General features: G+C 34.4%; 1 protein-coding gene across 6 annotated transcripts in view; it reads right to left on the bottom strand.

Moving 5' to 3' along the window:
• The window catches only part of PTPRK (protein tyrosine phosphatase receptor type K), a 561746-nt gene that overhangs the window by 222829 nt on the left and 321115 nt on the right, over positions 1-17802 (bottom strand). For all 6 annotated transcript variants that reach the window (XM_039256923.1, XM_039256925.1, XM_039256926.1 and 3 more), the window contains exon 7: positions 2940-3233. In XM_039256923.1, the coding sequence (XP_039112854.1) occupies positions 2940-3233 (294 nt within the window). The remainder of the gene's footprint in view (positions 1-2939; positions 3234-17802) is intronic.

Raw genomic sequence — 17802 nt, 5'->3', positions numbered from 1 at the left:
AAAATTAACACACATATTTTCCTCTTTTTCCAATAAAAGCGAAGATTAGTAGACATTCCTGATAAAACAGTAACCACAGTTTCTCTCTAATCCACAACATACTTGAAAATCAAAGTGGTTTTTTTAACCATAAAATTCTGCACCAAACACATCTTCTGAGGGCATTAATAAATGAATAAATATATGTGACAAAGACTCAAAATAGGTGAAAAAGTTTTAAAAACAAATAAACTTTCTACAGTTGGAAGTAAAACTGCAAGTGTCAGTGAGCCTGACACCATTTTGTGCGAGGGGGCCCACAAATTAAATGTTTCTCAAATAAAGAATTTGAAAAAAAAGAGCAATATAATTCCAAAATGTCAAGACATTATAAATTTGAAAGTAGCTAGGAGTGTAAGTTATTTTTACTCTATCCCCTCCCTCACAGTGAAGGTTATTCTCCAAATAAAATACCTCAAAGCACTTTACAGTCATATTTTTACTTAGAGTAGTCAATATTCATTCTCAACATAAGCATTCAATAGGGATAAATCAATACACATTAACATACGGTTTTCATCCACTTAATACAGCATAATTAGCTTTAAAACACAATCTCATATACTTGTAGTCTCCATTGGCTCACACATCAATGACTGATTTCAAGTAATTCTTAAACAAAAATCACGGTATATTAACAATATATTGTATGGTACTGCTAAATTTTAATGGTCTGCTTTGATGAAATCTTTAAAAAAATAAGAAAACAGATGAGATATTTAAAAGAAAGAAGTTTGAGTACGGAAGTCAGAAAGAAGTTATGAACAATAGCCAAATTATGTTAAGAGTCCAACTGTCCATCGCCCTATGAATGGATAAACAAGATATGAGATATATAGGGATAGAGAGATAGAGATATCTATCCATTATGTGTATATAATAGAATATTACTCAGCCATAAAAAAGAAAGAAATCTTGCCATTTGCAACAATGTGGACAGAGAGAGTATTGTGCTAAGTGAAATAGATCAATCAGAGAAAGACAAATACCATAGGATCTCGTTCATACGTGGAATTTAAGAAACCAAACAAATAAACATGATAGGAGAAGGGGGCAGGGAAGAGAGGCAAACCAAGAAACAGACTTAACTACAGACAACAAACTGATGGTTACTGAAGGGGACGTGGGTGGAGGGATGGGCTAAAAGGGTGATGGGGATAAAGGAGAGCACTTGTGATGAATTACTAAATTCTACATCTGAAACTAATATTACGCTGTTAATTAGCTGGAATTTGAATAAAAACTTGGGGGAACAAAAAGTCAAAAAGAAGACCACAAGAATAGTAAATTGCCATTCATTATTTTAATTTATATATACCTTATAAAGATTAAATGTAGAATGAAAGGTAATTTTATTAGAAAACATATAGAAGCAATGTCTTCAGTAAAATGAACCCCATTGTTCATCTTTTTTGTTAGCACGTGCCATTTCATTTTGGAAGACAGAGTGAGCTACTCCCGCAGTGTCCACAATTACTCCTCTAACTACCTGAGGTTGTAGAGTCCACTTGCCTCTCCCTCAGAAAGGTCACCTACTACAATCAGAATAATTTGCCACATACCTATAATGAAAAGACCGAGCTGTACAGAAAATCTAAAAAGGAAATTGTGTGATTTAGGCTCAGCCATGGAGACTTAAACAATGTCTTCTAGGTCAAGCTGTTTTTCAACCACAGAATTGGTGTACAATACCAAACTGCAAATGAGTAAACTCTGTTGTCTAAATCTCACACTAACAATTGAGCAGTTAAACACCCTGTTGTGAGCATCTTTCTATGTTAATATATAAAATACATTAATATGTAAAATGTATATGTAAACATTAAGATAGAAAAATTGAGCTGGATTTTAAAAAATTTAAAGATGACAGTGTATCAGTTAATTTCATGGGTTTGACTATTGATTTTTAAATCAGTTCTCTTGGTGACTTGCCCTGAAATACTGTAAAATTAAAAATACTGTAAATGCCAAACAGATGTTCAAGAAAAAAAAAAAGACAATTTACAGGCATTTACATTTTCATAGATCTCTACAGTGTTAGTTTTCAATGTTCAAAACCTAAATCCTTAAATGTTCATGATGCATAGATCCATGTACTGAGTCTGCAGGTGTTTCAACATAATGCTTGATGGATAAAAAAAGGTCTCTTTCAAATAAACTAAAATGAAAGTAATCGTAATAATAAAATAAACAGTACACTAAAAATGCACTCTAATAACTTAGACAATTAAACTTTCAGTGGCTTTTGATAAACAGCTAACAATTTCTTCCATTATAACAACATGGTACAATTAGGATGTATATTTATATATTACTTTTTATTTCACTTTTCATTTTTGTATTTTGTCCAGATGCTATTATTCCCACCATGCTGTTTCTGACATGGGAAGGGCAACTACAGGCCTCTGTATACTCTACAACTGTGCGTCAAGCTGAATAGAAGAGTTAATCTCATGAAGACCTGGCTCAGAGTAACTTTTTAATCTATATTATCAGACCTGGCCTCTACAATGGCCACAGCAAAATTATCAAGGGAGACAATTTCTACATAGCCAAGAGGTATTCAGCATTCATTTGAATTGCAAAAGATGTCTCTCAGTGGTAAGAGTGCCTTCACCTGCATCTATCAGAAATTTCAGACTGAATTCAAGCAAACTGAGCAAAATTGCCACATAAGAAAAGATTATGAATTTACAATACTGAATAATAATAGAGAAACACACTGCTCTTAAATCAATCCAATTATGCCATAAAGCTACACTTTACCAAATTCATTGAACTCTCAGAAGAGTGTGTCTATATCACGTACCAAATAATTAGAATACTGAATACTGTATGCATATTATATGTCTAATGCTAGATTCCTTCACTAGGCAGAGTAGCCTGCTATTCAGTCTTACCTGCACATTTGGTTCTCGTGATTAGAGGAGGTCCTGGAAGCCCCGTTCCACCTTCGCCAGGTCTTGTAAGCAGAACACGGATCTCGTATTCTGTATCTGGATCCAAATGCCACAATTTATAAGTTGGAGCGTTGACTGCATGCGTCTCTGTCCAGGATCCTGACGTCATTCGGTACTCCACTTCTTTCAGGATAATGGGACCATCCCCAATGATGGAGTTGGCATTCAGCTGAATCAGCAAGTATGTAGGCCCAACACCGAGCAGCTGGGGTGGAGCAATGGGTCTTGGTGGTTCTAGGAGAGGTGAATGTGCAATCTCATTAGCTAAAAATCCCGAAGAATGTAATACATAGATATCTTAATACCTTTCAAAGCTTAATGAATAATTTGCTTAGGAGTACATAATAAATACTTACGGAAAACCAGAACATGAGTGATTCAGAAACTGTACTTTTAAAGAGCAAATACTTTCACAGATGGGATGTGACCCTTTTTACCACAATTTTCCTTTTATTAGAAACATGTCTCCCAGGAGATAAACTTGTACAGGCACAGTAACCAAGGGAAATAAAAGGAAAAATATTTACAGATGGATACCTCTGATTAGCTACTAACAAAGTACAGTTGGTCTTTGACATTCTTGAGGTCCTAAAACCTCTACAAATCTCCAAATTAATGAAAACCACTACAACTCCTTATTTCATTCATGAAACATGGCAAAGCAATGTTTTTGGTTTTGCTTTGTTTTTCAAACAAAGCAGAGTTCCTGCAGATGAGCTAAAGAGGAAGGAACAGCAAAGCTGAAAGTAGAAGCTGATACCAAGTGCTGACTTGTTTCTACACACCAACCATAGAACGTAAGAAATTGAAATTTACACCGAGGCCAAATCACAAGTCCTTGCATATCGCTAGCCTTTGGGAGAAGCATGTGATAAAGCAATGGAGCACACATCAAACTCAAATGTCAAAGGTACACTACAAATTAATTGTTTGGACAGCGAAGATATTTGCTTGAAAGAAACTTTGGAAAGATTACTGTAATGTTTGAACTTCTAGAAATAACCAAAGATCAAATGGGCTCCCATCGTTCCCTTAACAACAATGTAGCTGATATTTGACACTGGATCTTATGAAGGACTCCACAGTCTAGCTTTGTCCCTGTGGTCTCTCCACAGGGACTCCTATGTCATCAAGATATTCTAATTAGTACACTGTGATCGGGTGGGTCTTCTTTGAGTCTTTTGAATACTACTTCTCAGAGAAGCCAAAAGACTTTAAAGGAAAGTGTTAATCTTAGCAAAGTGGTAGTAACTGCCTCAATATTGTTTTAATTGTGTGTGTGTGTGTGTGTGTGTGTGTGTGTGTGTTAAGAGTTAAAGCAAATTATATGAAGGAAGACTATTTTATTTTATTTTTAAGTAATCTCTATACCCAAAGTGGGGCCTAGACTCACAACCTGAAGCCAGCCAGGTGCCCCGTAGGAAAGAAAATAGTTCCTCTCCCTACTCGGGAGGGGTGGACTGGAGAAGATATAGATAGAAGGAACTTAAAAAGACAGTGAATTTCAAACTGGATTTTCTGTTTTAATGGCAACATATACTTGGAATAATATATAATGTAAAAAAAAAAAAAAAACCCCCCACACAAAAACAAACAAACAAAANTAAAAAAAAAAAAAAAACCCCCCACACAAAAACAAACAAACAAAACTAACAAACAAACCCAAAACCTCAGGGAGGTTTTGCCTTCTGATACAGGCTCAAATGAAGCAAGGGTTTTCAGCTCTAGCCCAAGATTTGCTTTTAAGCCCTAATAGTATGAAAGTATAGTTTTCGCTTTATGATCCCCTGAATTACAAACACCCCTAACATAAGGAATAAGACTAGATGGCCTACATCTGTATGCATACTAAAGTCATTTTTATTAATTTTCCTCCAAAATTCATATGACTAATATTTACAGAATGACTAGTAATTGTTAGGCCGTTCTATACACTGGTTTTTCACATAATAAGGCAAGGGAGACACAGTAACAATAAATCCATAAATCCATTATTTTAAAATGAGAGTTATGTAGAAAACAAGCATACAATGATATTGTAATAATGTTGTGTGGTAAGAGATGGTAGCTACACTTGTGAGCATACCAGAAGATGTAGTACAGGCTTGTGGAGTCACTACATTGTACACTTGAAACTAAGGTAGTATTGTGTGTCAGCTATATTCAGATAAATGTAAAATTAAAAAGTAATAACATGGGGTGGAGATGTCTACAGAATAACACAAACTTTCTTTTTTTCTATCCCAAATAACCTGAAGCATATGAAGTGAGTCCCATCAGTAATTCTGGCTCTTTATGGCAATAGCTTTCGAACTAGTAGAAACACAAGAACTGCACTTCACTATGCTCATATTTCAAGTGAAAATAAAACTAAGATTAAGTAAGATAGTGTATGTGCTATATAAACTTCACATGTAGAATTATTTCTATTTCTCTGAGAAAGTAGTTCTTAACACCATCTGTTCTTCATGGTTTAAAAATTGTTCCCATAATAGTCAGAATTGTGTAGACGCTGAATCTTCCAATTTTCACAACTGACTTCCCTTGAGAAGTCACTCACAAACTAAAAAGTTTAAATAAAACCAAAATAGTTTAGAATTTTCATTTATCTGCTAAAGAAAGAGCTCGTCATTTCATATCATGAACTTTTACCAACTAACTGACTTTTATATTTCGAGTTTACAAAAGTCTTAGTAGACAGAAAGAGAAAGTTGACACATTTTCTAAACCTTAAACTGAAATGAAACCGAATAGAGAAATGAGCATAATAGAAGAAATGCAAATATCTTTGCAGACCTTCTAAATGTTGCACAGATTTTAAGAAGCAGCCTGTATTTTTACGAATAAACGGAGTTGCCTCACATGTGCAAGGTTTATTTTCACTCCAGATGGCTCATATACTGACTAATGTAAATTAAGTAGTAAATGCAGCTAAATTCACAGCTTACTAGGGGTCTAACTTAAACCCACAATGCCTCACTCACATCACAGCTGAAAAACAACCTGAAGAGGTCTCATATTAACATGACGGAACGATTTGCCAAGTGTATTATGATTACCAAACCTTGGGTAATCTCTCAATTTATAAGTATTCTGAAACTTGAACTAGTAAGTGTATACTGAATGATAAATCTCACCCTTCAAAACCCTGCACACCACTGCTGTGGAAATAGAAGCAAACAAAGGAGGAGAGTGGAAGGGAGAGAAGAGGCGGGGAAAAGCTAAAACATATTGTTAGAAACAAGTGAAAAAGTAAACCATAACCTCTCTTCTATCATTTCTATCTTTAAGGAAATGACATGTAAAAGAGAGTGAAATTTCAGGGGCACCTGGGTGGCTCAGTCGATTGCGCATCTGACTCATCTGACTGATTTCAGCTCAGGGCATGATTTCATGGTTTGTGAGTTTGAGCCCCACATCGGGCTCCACAGGGACAATGCAGAGCCTGCTTGGGATTTTCTCTCTCTCTGTCTCTCTCTCTGCCCCTCCCCTGCTTGCTCACTCTCTCTCTTTCGCTCTCTCAAATAATACACTTAAAAAGAGAAGCTACTTTAAAAAATAAAAATATTAATAATAATAAAGAAATTAAATTTGACATTAGGAGATTCTAGTTTCACAAAAGGTATACATGAATAGCTGGGTCAATGTGAGCATGCTATTTAACTTCTTTACATTACAATATCTTCATTGGCAAACTAGGCATTCTTCAAAGCGTTTTTAAGACTTTACATGTCTAAATATGTCAACAAGCCCCATATTTGATGTTATTTTGCTTTGTTTTACCAGGGAGTATATAAATTTAAAACCAAAAATTAATATTCATCACTAGTGTTTTGTGTACATGAAGAAATGAGTTTGATATAATCAGGTGCTTAGTCTGAAGAAGGGTAATAAATCACTCTGATCAGTTTTATATTTCACTTGCTATGGTCAAGCAAACAAAAGGTACAGTCCAGTCATCAAAGCATTCGCTCAATTCTGGAACTGTGACAACGCTCAGAGAGGCTTAGAAGCATATACATTGATTAACAGCATGACTAGAAGTACATTAATGAGACTAATATACCACTACATATTAAATTTTTTATGTTGGAAGTAAACAGTAGCCTCATATTAGCATATGTATTTTGTTTTTAGGCCCTTGAGAACAAGAAGGCTTATTTATAAAATCTCTATTCATTTCAATAAATTATGCATGAATTTTAATCAGCTAGCAAATGAACAAGTAATTGTTCTGCAGCAATATTAATATTCTTCATAACTTAATACACTATCAGACCCAGAGGTGTGGTGGAAATAAATCCCAATTGTACACTAGGTATCAACTGAAGCATGCAATACCCAAAATACAGGATAAACTTTGCCAATGTAACAATTAACTTTCAATTAATGACTTACATTCATTATTCTAGATCTAAACCTATTATTCAATCATAATTGTACGTTCAAATTGCCTTATTTATTTCAGATAATTTCAAAAAGTGTCTCGAAATCAAGATTAGTCATTATGAAACTATATTCTCATCCAATTATTCCAATTACAATGCTATTTTACAAACATCTATGTCATTTACTAACATTCGGTTAATTAATAAAATCCAAAATCAGAAATAGAAGCCACAAAGCCAGGAAAAAAGTCAGTTAACGAAGTAAACATCAAGGCAAATGACACTTCTATATTCATCTTTACAAATAAGTAAATGAAAATCTCTCTTAATCCTAAAACCTTCAAAACTGTTTTATTTACTCGTCAAAGAAGTCTTGACTAAAAGTATCTCAAGATTAGCCCTCCCAGTTAATGCAGGCAATGGCACTGCACTTGTCTCCTATGGCTGCTGTAACAAACTACCACTACCTCGATGGCTTACAACAACAGAAATGTATTGTCTCATAGTTCTGGAGGCCAGATACTCAATATCAGTATAGCTGGGTCAAAGCCAAGGTGGCACCAGGCCATACTTCCTCCGAGTGACTAGGGAAGACTCAGTTCCTTTCCTTTTCCAACATCTACTGGCTGTTGGTATTCATTCCCTGGCTTGTGGCCACATCACTCCAGTCTCTCATTCGTTACTCACACTGCCTTCTCCTCTTCTCCCAGTTGTCAAATATTTCTCTAGCTCCTTCTTAAAGTAAGGATACCTGTGATTGCATTTAGGATCCACAATGATAATCCAAGATCTCCCTAAATCAAGACCGCTAACTTAATCACATCCTCAAAGACCATTTTTGGCAATAGTCATGGGTTCCGGAAATTAGGACATGCTATCTTTAGGTCCATTTTTCAGCCTACCACAGATGAGTACTACAACCTCATCCTTCTTCCTGGGAGATATCTTAGCTCTAGCTTTTCTCCATTTGTTAAGAAGCCTGTGAGCAGAAAACAGTTCTAGGAAAGTTTCATACTTAAGTTCAAAGCAGTGGAAAATATAAAGAACAAATAATTTATCTATACTGCCTTTTTTGGCTATTTGGATTTTTAAGGAAATAAAAAGCAAAGACAAACATTATTATTTCAAGTGGCTATAGGAGTCAATGTTCCCTTACCATATCTAAATTCCTGTAAAAATCAATATTGTACTGTTTGCCTTGGTGATATTTTATTTACTATCATTTATTTTCTTAAAAGAATGGATCACTTCAAAATCAATGTTATTCTATTTCTTTATCGTTCCCCTCTAACAAAATTCTGATCCAGTTCCAGTTTAAAAAGAAAATTCACTAGCTCATGCTTCATATTGTTTAATTTATTTTCCTCACCACCATTAAATACTGAAGTAAAGGCAGACAGACAGTAGAGACTGTGAACAGAAAGTGTGAGAGCAGGAAGAATTTTATCAATGCACCAAGTAACTGAAGCATTTATTTATCAGCTACCCTATAATAATTTCAAATGAGTTTAAATTGTGCTCCCTAAGATAACAATATAATTTAATGGTACTTCAAGAAATCTGAAATAGTAGCACTGATGAGTAAGTTGCCTTTCTTCCCATAAGAAATGAAAAGCAAGGTATAGATAATTAGAAGGATTTTTGGGGAGCTTTCAATATCACACAGATAACATAATTTGGTTAATTTTTCCTTAGATGTTGACATGAAGTACACATTTGAAAATTTCAAATTTTTGTAACAAGCCTTCTCCTGCATCCATATTTTATGAACTGCAATGCAGATATATTTATGAAAAGAGTAATAATTCTTCCATAATTTTCACTCTGTGATTTCGGTACTTCAGATTTCTAGTCGTAACAAATTCCTTAAGAAGCCAAATACCTCTCCATTCACTCTTCTGGCTACTATCTCATAGTTTTTGCTCATATCAATCAGCAAATTCTAAAAATTATCTCTCAGATAAATTACTGTTTTAATTATGTTTACAATTTGTACACTAACAGCTTTTTAAGTAAAATAACTTTAAAGTTTAATATATTAAAATCCTTTTTAAAAATCCAACAATCCCATTGATAGATACTTTTTTCAAATCACTATCATTTAGGTGGCTCAGAAGTGTGGCCTGATCAAATAAATACTAAAACATCACAAAGTTTGGATATTGTTAAGCCCGAGGCTCCTGCACTGGCACCTAGACCAAGTGTCAGTCAAAAGGAGCCAGTGTCATCTCTTATCATCTCCATAAAAATTACATGAGTGTTAGCATATAGTTATGGTAGACTATGGAAAGTGTGCAGTGTGGCCCACTGCCCATACTTACAAACAACTTGAGAACCATGAAATAAATATACATGATTTCTGTTAAGTATGCAGAAATACTTTAAATAAAGTGAGAAAAATTTCAACTGAATAGCAAAGCTCTCCTTGAGTGATGTATATGTTTGTTTATACTATGTATTTTTTTGTCACTAATGATTCTATAGAGCTGAGCAAGGGTTTCTTCATCTCCTTCGAGTGCCTCTTCCTTAAGAGGAGTCATTCAAAAGATTGAAGAGTGCTAACAGCTTTGAGTGGGTTGAAAGTGACTTAAGATTATGAAATGTACAGGATAGTCTCTAGTCCAAAACACCAATAGCCTCTTCTGGAGAAACACTACAACAATGTTAAAAATCACTTCACTTCAGCAATCCATGGCTTACACATACCTAAAACTACATCACTTATATTTCCATTTCTCAAAAGAGCAGTGGAGCAGAATTTTGAAGAAGAGGTTGCAAACCCTGAACAGGTGATCCTGTATTCACACAGCCTTGACCATGGTTAATGATGCATAGTTAAATGGCATTTGAGTATACAGCTTGCTTGTAGGCAAGTGAACTGATCATGTTTTTGGAAAATAATCTACCAATATAATATCAAGAAATAAAAATGTGTTTAAATCTTAAAGTAATCCCATGTCTGGGAATTTAGTACAAGGGGACAATTTAAATCTTTGTTTAGAAGAGCAGAAGAGCAAAAAAATAGGAAATAATCAAAATATTCAACAAGAGGAAAATAGAGACAAATTATGGTATATCTGTTTAATAGAATTTCACACAAACTTCAAGAAATCAAGATGTTAAGATTAAATAACAGGGGCACATGGGTGGCTCAGTCGGTTAAGTGTCCAACTTCGGCTCACATCATGATCTCATGATTTGTGGGTTCGAGCCCCTCTCGGGGTCTGTGCTGACAGCTGGCTCAGAGCCTGGAGCCTGTTTCAGACTCTGTATCTCCCTCTTTCTCTGACCCTCCCCTGCTCACGCTGTCTCTCTATCTCTCTCAGAAATAAATAAAACATTAAAAAATTATATAACAAATATCAGGGGATATTTAATGTTTGAGTCTATTAGAGCTCTCATCTTAAAAAGTAAAAAGTGTACTCCTAGGGGAGAAAAATGAAAACTACCAACCATCACCATCAGAAGGAACTACACCAAAAAGCTCCTAGTAGTGATTGGGGAACTTTGAGACCGTGAATAGTTTTTCTTTTATCTCTGTTTTCCAATAAAACTTATAATGTACTCATAAAACTTTCCTATCATTACATTCTCAGTATCTATCAATGTCTACGTTCAATAATTATAGAATGAATGACTGGTTCAATAACACTTTGAAAAACAAAGTTGCCTATGCCACTATAAGAAAACTATCTATCTATTCCATACAACAAAATGTAGACTACAACATCAGTGTGAGAGCCATCATTTGGAGATGGTAATAGTAAAACTTTGCGTATTTGTTTATTAATTTGTGTAATTTGTTTTTAGGAGATGAAATTAAGTTCTCAAAATGTAAGATTTACCACCTTGAGCTTTGAACCATGTAGGTAGTGAATTGCTTTGACATTGATACACAGCACCTACAAAATGTTACTATTTAATTAAAGGAGTTAGTTGAGTGGAACAAAAGAACATTTTCTAAGCAATTGCTTAGTAACCAAATGGCATGAAATGATTTATCCAGCTTGTAAAAAAAATTAAAAAGGCACAGTCACAAACATAATTCTTAGTCTTTTTTTTTAAAGCCCCAACATGGAGCTTGAACTCATGACCCTAAGATCAAGACCTGATATGTTTAGAAATGTTATCAAAATATACAATTGCACTAATATCAGCATACCCCAATACCCTGAGTTTCTTGAACAAAATTTAATCTAGGGTAGGAAAAATTCTAATAGTAAATATGCCACTCTTCATATTAAACAGCTATTTTGTCTTTCGATCCCTGTGTGATACGTATTCTTTTTTTTTTAACTGCAAGATCTGTAGAATTACAGTATTTAATCTCAATGACATGGCTCTTTCCTGCTGCCTAAAGTGCTGAAATAAGAAGAATCATTTCAGCAACGAAACTACAAATTTTGCATACTGAATTTTATCTCCTATGCATTTCCATGGCATTTTATTCATCTTGATTTGAAAACACTGCTGCAATAACTTTATTACCTGCTTGAAATAAAAAGGCACAGCAGCGGCACACTATTTTAGATTTGCCAGCAAAAACTAAAAATAAGGTAAAGCTCATATTTAGGGGATATGAAAAGGTGAAGGGATTTTGAAAAGTGAAGTTTATTTGCTTTTCAGCCCATATAATCTATCTGTGAGATAACTATGAATTTTTCTCTCATTTTGTCCCCAAACTAGACTCTGCCTCATTAATATCTATGCGATGAATTGATTCAGACTGATGAATTATTGCAATAATTGAACAACTTTACACAAGCCTCCTTCAGTACCACAATCCATATGGCAGCAAACCACATATGTTATGATAAAAATTATGGATCCCTTTGACTGAGTCAGAAGCTAATATAGAAGATTTCTCTTATGGCCATTTAATCCCTTATTTTAGCTCAGTCAGAGCTAAAACTGTTCATGCATTTAGAGGGAAGAGCATCCAGTTGACTCCAAGAATAACAATCAGGCAAGTAGTAAAACTGGAAAAGCCCTCAACTCGGTTTGGTTACATCAATTCTAGGGTCATAAATAGGTAATCATATTACCATCCTATTGGTCAACTCTACGAGGCAGAATCATACATACATACATACATACATATATATTTTTAAGAGAGAGGAGGGGAAACTACATTTGTAAATGACAATAACATGGTAAATATGTCTACGTTATACAAGCTATTATTCCATTCTAGGGGACAGGCCAAAGGATTTGGAGTAATGCCCATTTATATTCATTTTATATTAATATGTATTAAGAAGCAATAGCTGATTCCAGTAAACCAAGAGAGAGTAATTAAGAGAAAAAAACTCCACTGAATAATTTCTATAATGAGATTAGGATACTTCTCTTTATCTATCAACACACACACATATACATGTATACATGTATTTGTACTCTGCATAACATAATCAAGAAAAAAAAATATTATTTAAAGATATCCTGACTCTTCCACAGCTAGAATATAAAAAAACACTGAAAAATCTCATGAGCCTAAATTCCAGATTTTAGGGTATTTTAACACTATGCAATTAGAAGAATCTTCCAACATTTAACTGTAACCAACCACAATCTAAGTTTGCCAACTTGATCCCTGGTTCTAAATACTCTGTTGCATTGATCATTATAACACATAATAAGCACATGTTCACTATGAATATGTACTTTGTAATTATTCCAAGTCAATTCAAAATAATGCATGGAGTTTTTATGTATATGTAGCCAGCAACAGATGGCCTCTTAGTGCAATCACTTAGCCCAGTGATAAAATCAGGATACTACTCCCTCCCTCCACTCAATGACCCTGTTTCCCAGGCATGTAAAATCCAACACTTTATTTACCCCCCAGTTAATCAGAAGAACTATTATTTACCTGATATTTCTACATGATTCTGGAGTGTACAAGATTGGCCATCTTTTAGCTAGGCATACCCCTCTACGTACACAAGTGATATGTTTACTTGTCTTTCATGAAAAAATAATTTGTGGTGACACACTAAAAACAACTAAATAAGACTTCAGTCATAGAGATAATTCCTCTAGATAATAAGAGGTGTATATGCACTACTACCTGCAGAACAGTCATAATTTTGGGATGCTTTTCAGTTCAAAAAGCATAAATCTTCAGAGACTTTAAAGATCTTCATAGCAAAGAAACTGTGTCATTGGCTTAAACAGATGCAACTCAACTTTGTAATGTAAAGATTTCCAATATAGATTTATTCCAAAAGACAAATGACATAAATTAGCAATTATAGAACATTTCCTCAATGTTGAGATAAAACAAAACAACACAGAAACAATTATGTGCCTATTGGGTTAGATGTCCTTGATTAACTCAGGAGATAGAGAACTTTTAATGTGAAATGAATTCACAGATGCAGTTAGTGGCTCCAGATCAACTCTCCCTGATGGTAATAAGGCAAGAGTCAAGCAATCTGAACAGGGGATTAAAGGACAGATTTCTGTGTGTTTGTACTTAAGTCTCTGAACTAAGAAAAGCAGGTTTCTATGGGTAACTTGAGAATGTACAGGCATAGTGATAAAAAAAAAAAAAAAAAAGGCAATGCCATAAAAATAGAGCCATCAATCTGGTCACTATAATTACAAGGACTTCTAAATACCTATTTTAATCATACAGCTCTATTAGCCTTTCATTAGCAGACAAAATGCCTGTCTCCAACAGTTAAAATTCCAACAAAAATAAAATCACCACACCCAGTTTTATAATCAAATGGAAATAGGTAGACAAGAATAATTATAGACCTATCTGATAAAATAACAAGATAGTGACACTTTAAAGATATTGAACCATGTAAATGGTTATCAGCCAAAGGACATTTTACACTGGTGTGACAGCTCAACCAGAAAGAGACCTTTTTCTTTTCATTCCCTTCAACCACCCCTATTCTCCACACCAGAGCTGGGGATCTAGACATCCAGAATATCAAACTATACTATATACAACATACACTATTGGAAGGCAGCCTAAGTTGTGAACCATCAGCACAGAGAAAGAGAAAATTTCCAGGGTAGTAAAATAAAGTGTATCAAGCCCATAAGTAATTCAGTTACACAGCTATAGGGTTGGGCAGTTCTTTTGAAGGTTCTGCTCCTAAATGAGCCGATATTTACTTTGGCTAAATATCATGCCTTTAAAATTAGGCACAGCTACTGACCAAGACTGTTTCTGTTCATAGATTCCTTCTCTGAACTTCAAATTTTTCACCCTTCTGCAACTTTAGCCAGATCAACTGAAAATTGGCTAGGGGAAAATATAATGTATAAAATATGCAAATATTTTCACAGGCACTGAAAAATCTTGTAAACAGAACTCTCATCAGTAGACTAACAATAAATAAGAATTTGGTAAGGAAATCTACTATTTTAAGTATTTAAAGAGGAGGAAAATGTATCATGCTTCTTTGCCATAAATTTGTATAAAATGACACACTTATAGAAGTTGATAACTGAGAGATCTTCCTTTGTACCTGAAGGGCAACATTTCTTGTTCCAAAGCCATATACTTAATCCAATAAAGCATAATGATGTGTTTTAAATGTAAAAGCACTAATTTGGGCCTCAATATTTTTAATATTGCTTCAAAAGTTAGTTTAATATATAAATGATCATATTAAATAGATACTTACTGATTATAAATTTATATTTCCTTTATAAACTCATATGACAATTATGTGGTGAGGAAAAGGGCAATGGTCAAGCCTGCATTCTCTAAGCCATAGTGTCAGCAACATTTCCTGAAAGAGATTTATCTATATACTTCTCTCTCTCTCTCTCTCTCTCTCTCTCTCTCTCTCTCTCTTTAGTTGCTGAGCACCTAGAAGGTAAGAACTTTCTATTATTTGTCTTTGAGTTTGTGTCTTTACTGCGTGGCATATTAGGCAATCAATCAATGGTTGTTGAATAAATGCATTTATGAACAAATGAAAGAATGAACATAAGAAGATAATTTAAAATGTAAGGTAGGATAATAGCTACTGTTGGTGAGGATATAGGATAATCAGAACTTTCATGCTTCAAGTTGGACTATATATTAATACAACAAACCTGTTTGCTACTACCTACTAAAGCTGAACATTAGTATATCCTATTAAGTGGAAATTCTACTTCCTGTTATAGGATCCCCCAAAAAATGAGTACATCTGTTCCACTAGATATACTAGAATATTCACATACCCCTATTATAAATAGCTCAAAGTGAAAATGAATTATATGCCTAATATCAATAAAATGAATAGGTTGTGGCACTGTCACAAGATGTAATATTTTACAACAGTGAGGTCAAATGAGTTTCAGAAACTTAATGTTGGAGAGGGAAGCCAGTAAACTACAGAATTCCTCTGGCCTAAGTTAGAGATTCCTGTTAGAAGCCAGAGACAGTGGTCACCTTGGGGGACTGGGGTGTGGTGACTGGGAGGGAGTAAGGTAGACTTGTGGGGTGCTGCTAATCTACCTTTCATATGTGGATTATGGGTATATTTGGTGTCAGAAAATTCATCAAGCTAAACATTTATCAAGCTATGTTTTTTAATGTACAATTTTCTGTATGTCTACATTATACTTAAATGAGAAATTAACATACAGATAAGGAGAAAGGTAACTATGTATCTAATTGGGCCAAATCTCCTATGGAGAAACACACCTCCACACACAAGTCAAGGGGTATTAATACAGTGTGAATCTCATCCTAATTGAGATTTAAAATTTTTAAGTCTGTATTTGTGGAAAAAATATAATTTAGTCAAAATTTCTCTTGAAAATTCCTAAATCACTGAAAAAGAGACAAGAAGAATGTCTATGTGCAGAAGTTTAGGCATTAAAATCTTCCTGTCTTTATGATGGACGATCCATCAAATTCATCTTGGATCGAGTAGTTGAGTTCTATATAGTCACCTTTGTATATTATGAGGTCATTCCATGACATAAGGACATCAAGTAAATAAACTTATCTTCTGCTTTGTAACAATAACTTCTTGAGAAATATTTATTTGAATGCATTTATATATAAATGCTATTTTTGTACAGTTCATATATTTCCCATAGCATCTCTCTAGTATAATTTTCTTTTATTTGACATCATTCTGGAATCATGCCAGTTTTAGGTCATCATTAGTGTCCTGACATTATTTAAACTTTGATTGCACTGCCACTGTTCACAGAATAACTCTGTGAGTTCATCTAATAAACATATGCCTAGATTTTAACTCCTGTAGCAAACACAGAAATGGAGCTACTCTGCAAGTGATTTGTTTGAAAAAGAAGGGAACTTGGTCCATGATTTGTCTTTCAACATAAAGGGCCCAAGATTACCCCTACCTTGAATATAAAAATAGAGTAAGTGGAGGAGAAAACTTCCTCCAGAGCATACATTAAAAGTTTTCTAGCTGTGCCTGGGTGGTTCACTTGGTTGAGCATCTGACTTTTGATTTAAGCTGGGGTCATGATCTTCTGGTCATAGGATTGAGCCCTAAATCCAGCTCCCATGCTGAGCATGGAGCCTGCTTGGGTTTCTCTCTGTCTCTGCTGTCTCTCTCTTCCTCCTCCACCTCCTTCTGTCCCTCTTCCCTACTCACACACTCTCTCTCTAAAATTAAAAAAAAAAAAAAAAGGATAAAAGACTTTCCCAAACTTATTACAACAAAGCTGAAAATAATAAGATAATAGGGGTAATCTGTAAAGAAAGGAAAGTAAAAATAAGCTATAGAATCTCAGATTTTCATTTCCATGGCTGGACCACAGAAAAGTCTGGAAGGCAATCTGAAGTGTAAATATTCATGTGAAATTAACAATAAGTGCTGATGGACCTTCTGTGATTACCAAACACTGTGAGACCAGAAAGAATGTAGGCTATGTAATTCTGATCGATACTTTTCTTCTACAGAGAAGCTTTGAAATCCAAACAATCATATGATATTATTAAAGACGTGGAACATACTCCCAAAGTTTTTGTAGAGCTACAGAAGCAATTTATAATTCTTTGCATAAAATCTAAAAATGCTCAGGAAAGAGAAAAAGAAGAATGCAGGAGGAATATCACAATAGTTTCTTTGCTTTTTGAAACCACACACATGCCAGCTTCTGCCTAGATTCCAACAAAACCTTGCCAGGCTTGCTGGAATGTAGGTTGAGAGAGCACGTACATTTGCTTGTGTGTGCCCATTTCTATTAGTATAACAGAATCTGGGAAAGGAACATGCGGGAATCATAGTTCTTTAAAGACTCTGCATTTGATTTAAAGAGGGTTATACACCTTCTGCTCCTCTATTGAGGACCACTGCTATAAAAGGGTAGGTTATATTATATAAAAAAATAAAATAAAATAAAATAAAATGGTAGGTTGTAGCTATAATACTACTTTTGTCAGGACAAGATGTAGTTAAAAACAGCTGTCAAAC

The sequence above is a fragment of the Hyaena hyaena genome, unplaced genomic scaffold (genome assembly GCF_003009895.1).
Source record: "Hyaena hyaena isolate Hyena2069 unplaced genomic scaffold, ASM300989v1 scaffold_596, whole genome shotgun sequence".
Classification (NCBI taxonomy): domain Eukaryota; kingdom Metazoa; phylum Chordata; class Mammalia; order Carnivora; family Hyaenidae; genus Hyaena; species Hyaena hyaena.
This window is presented reverse-complemented; position numbering and strand designations above follow the sequence as displayed.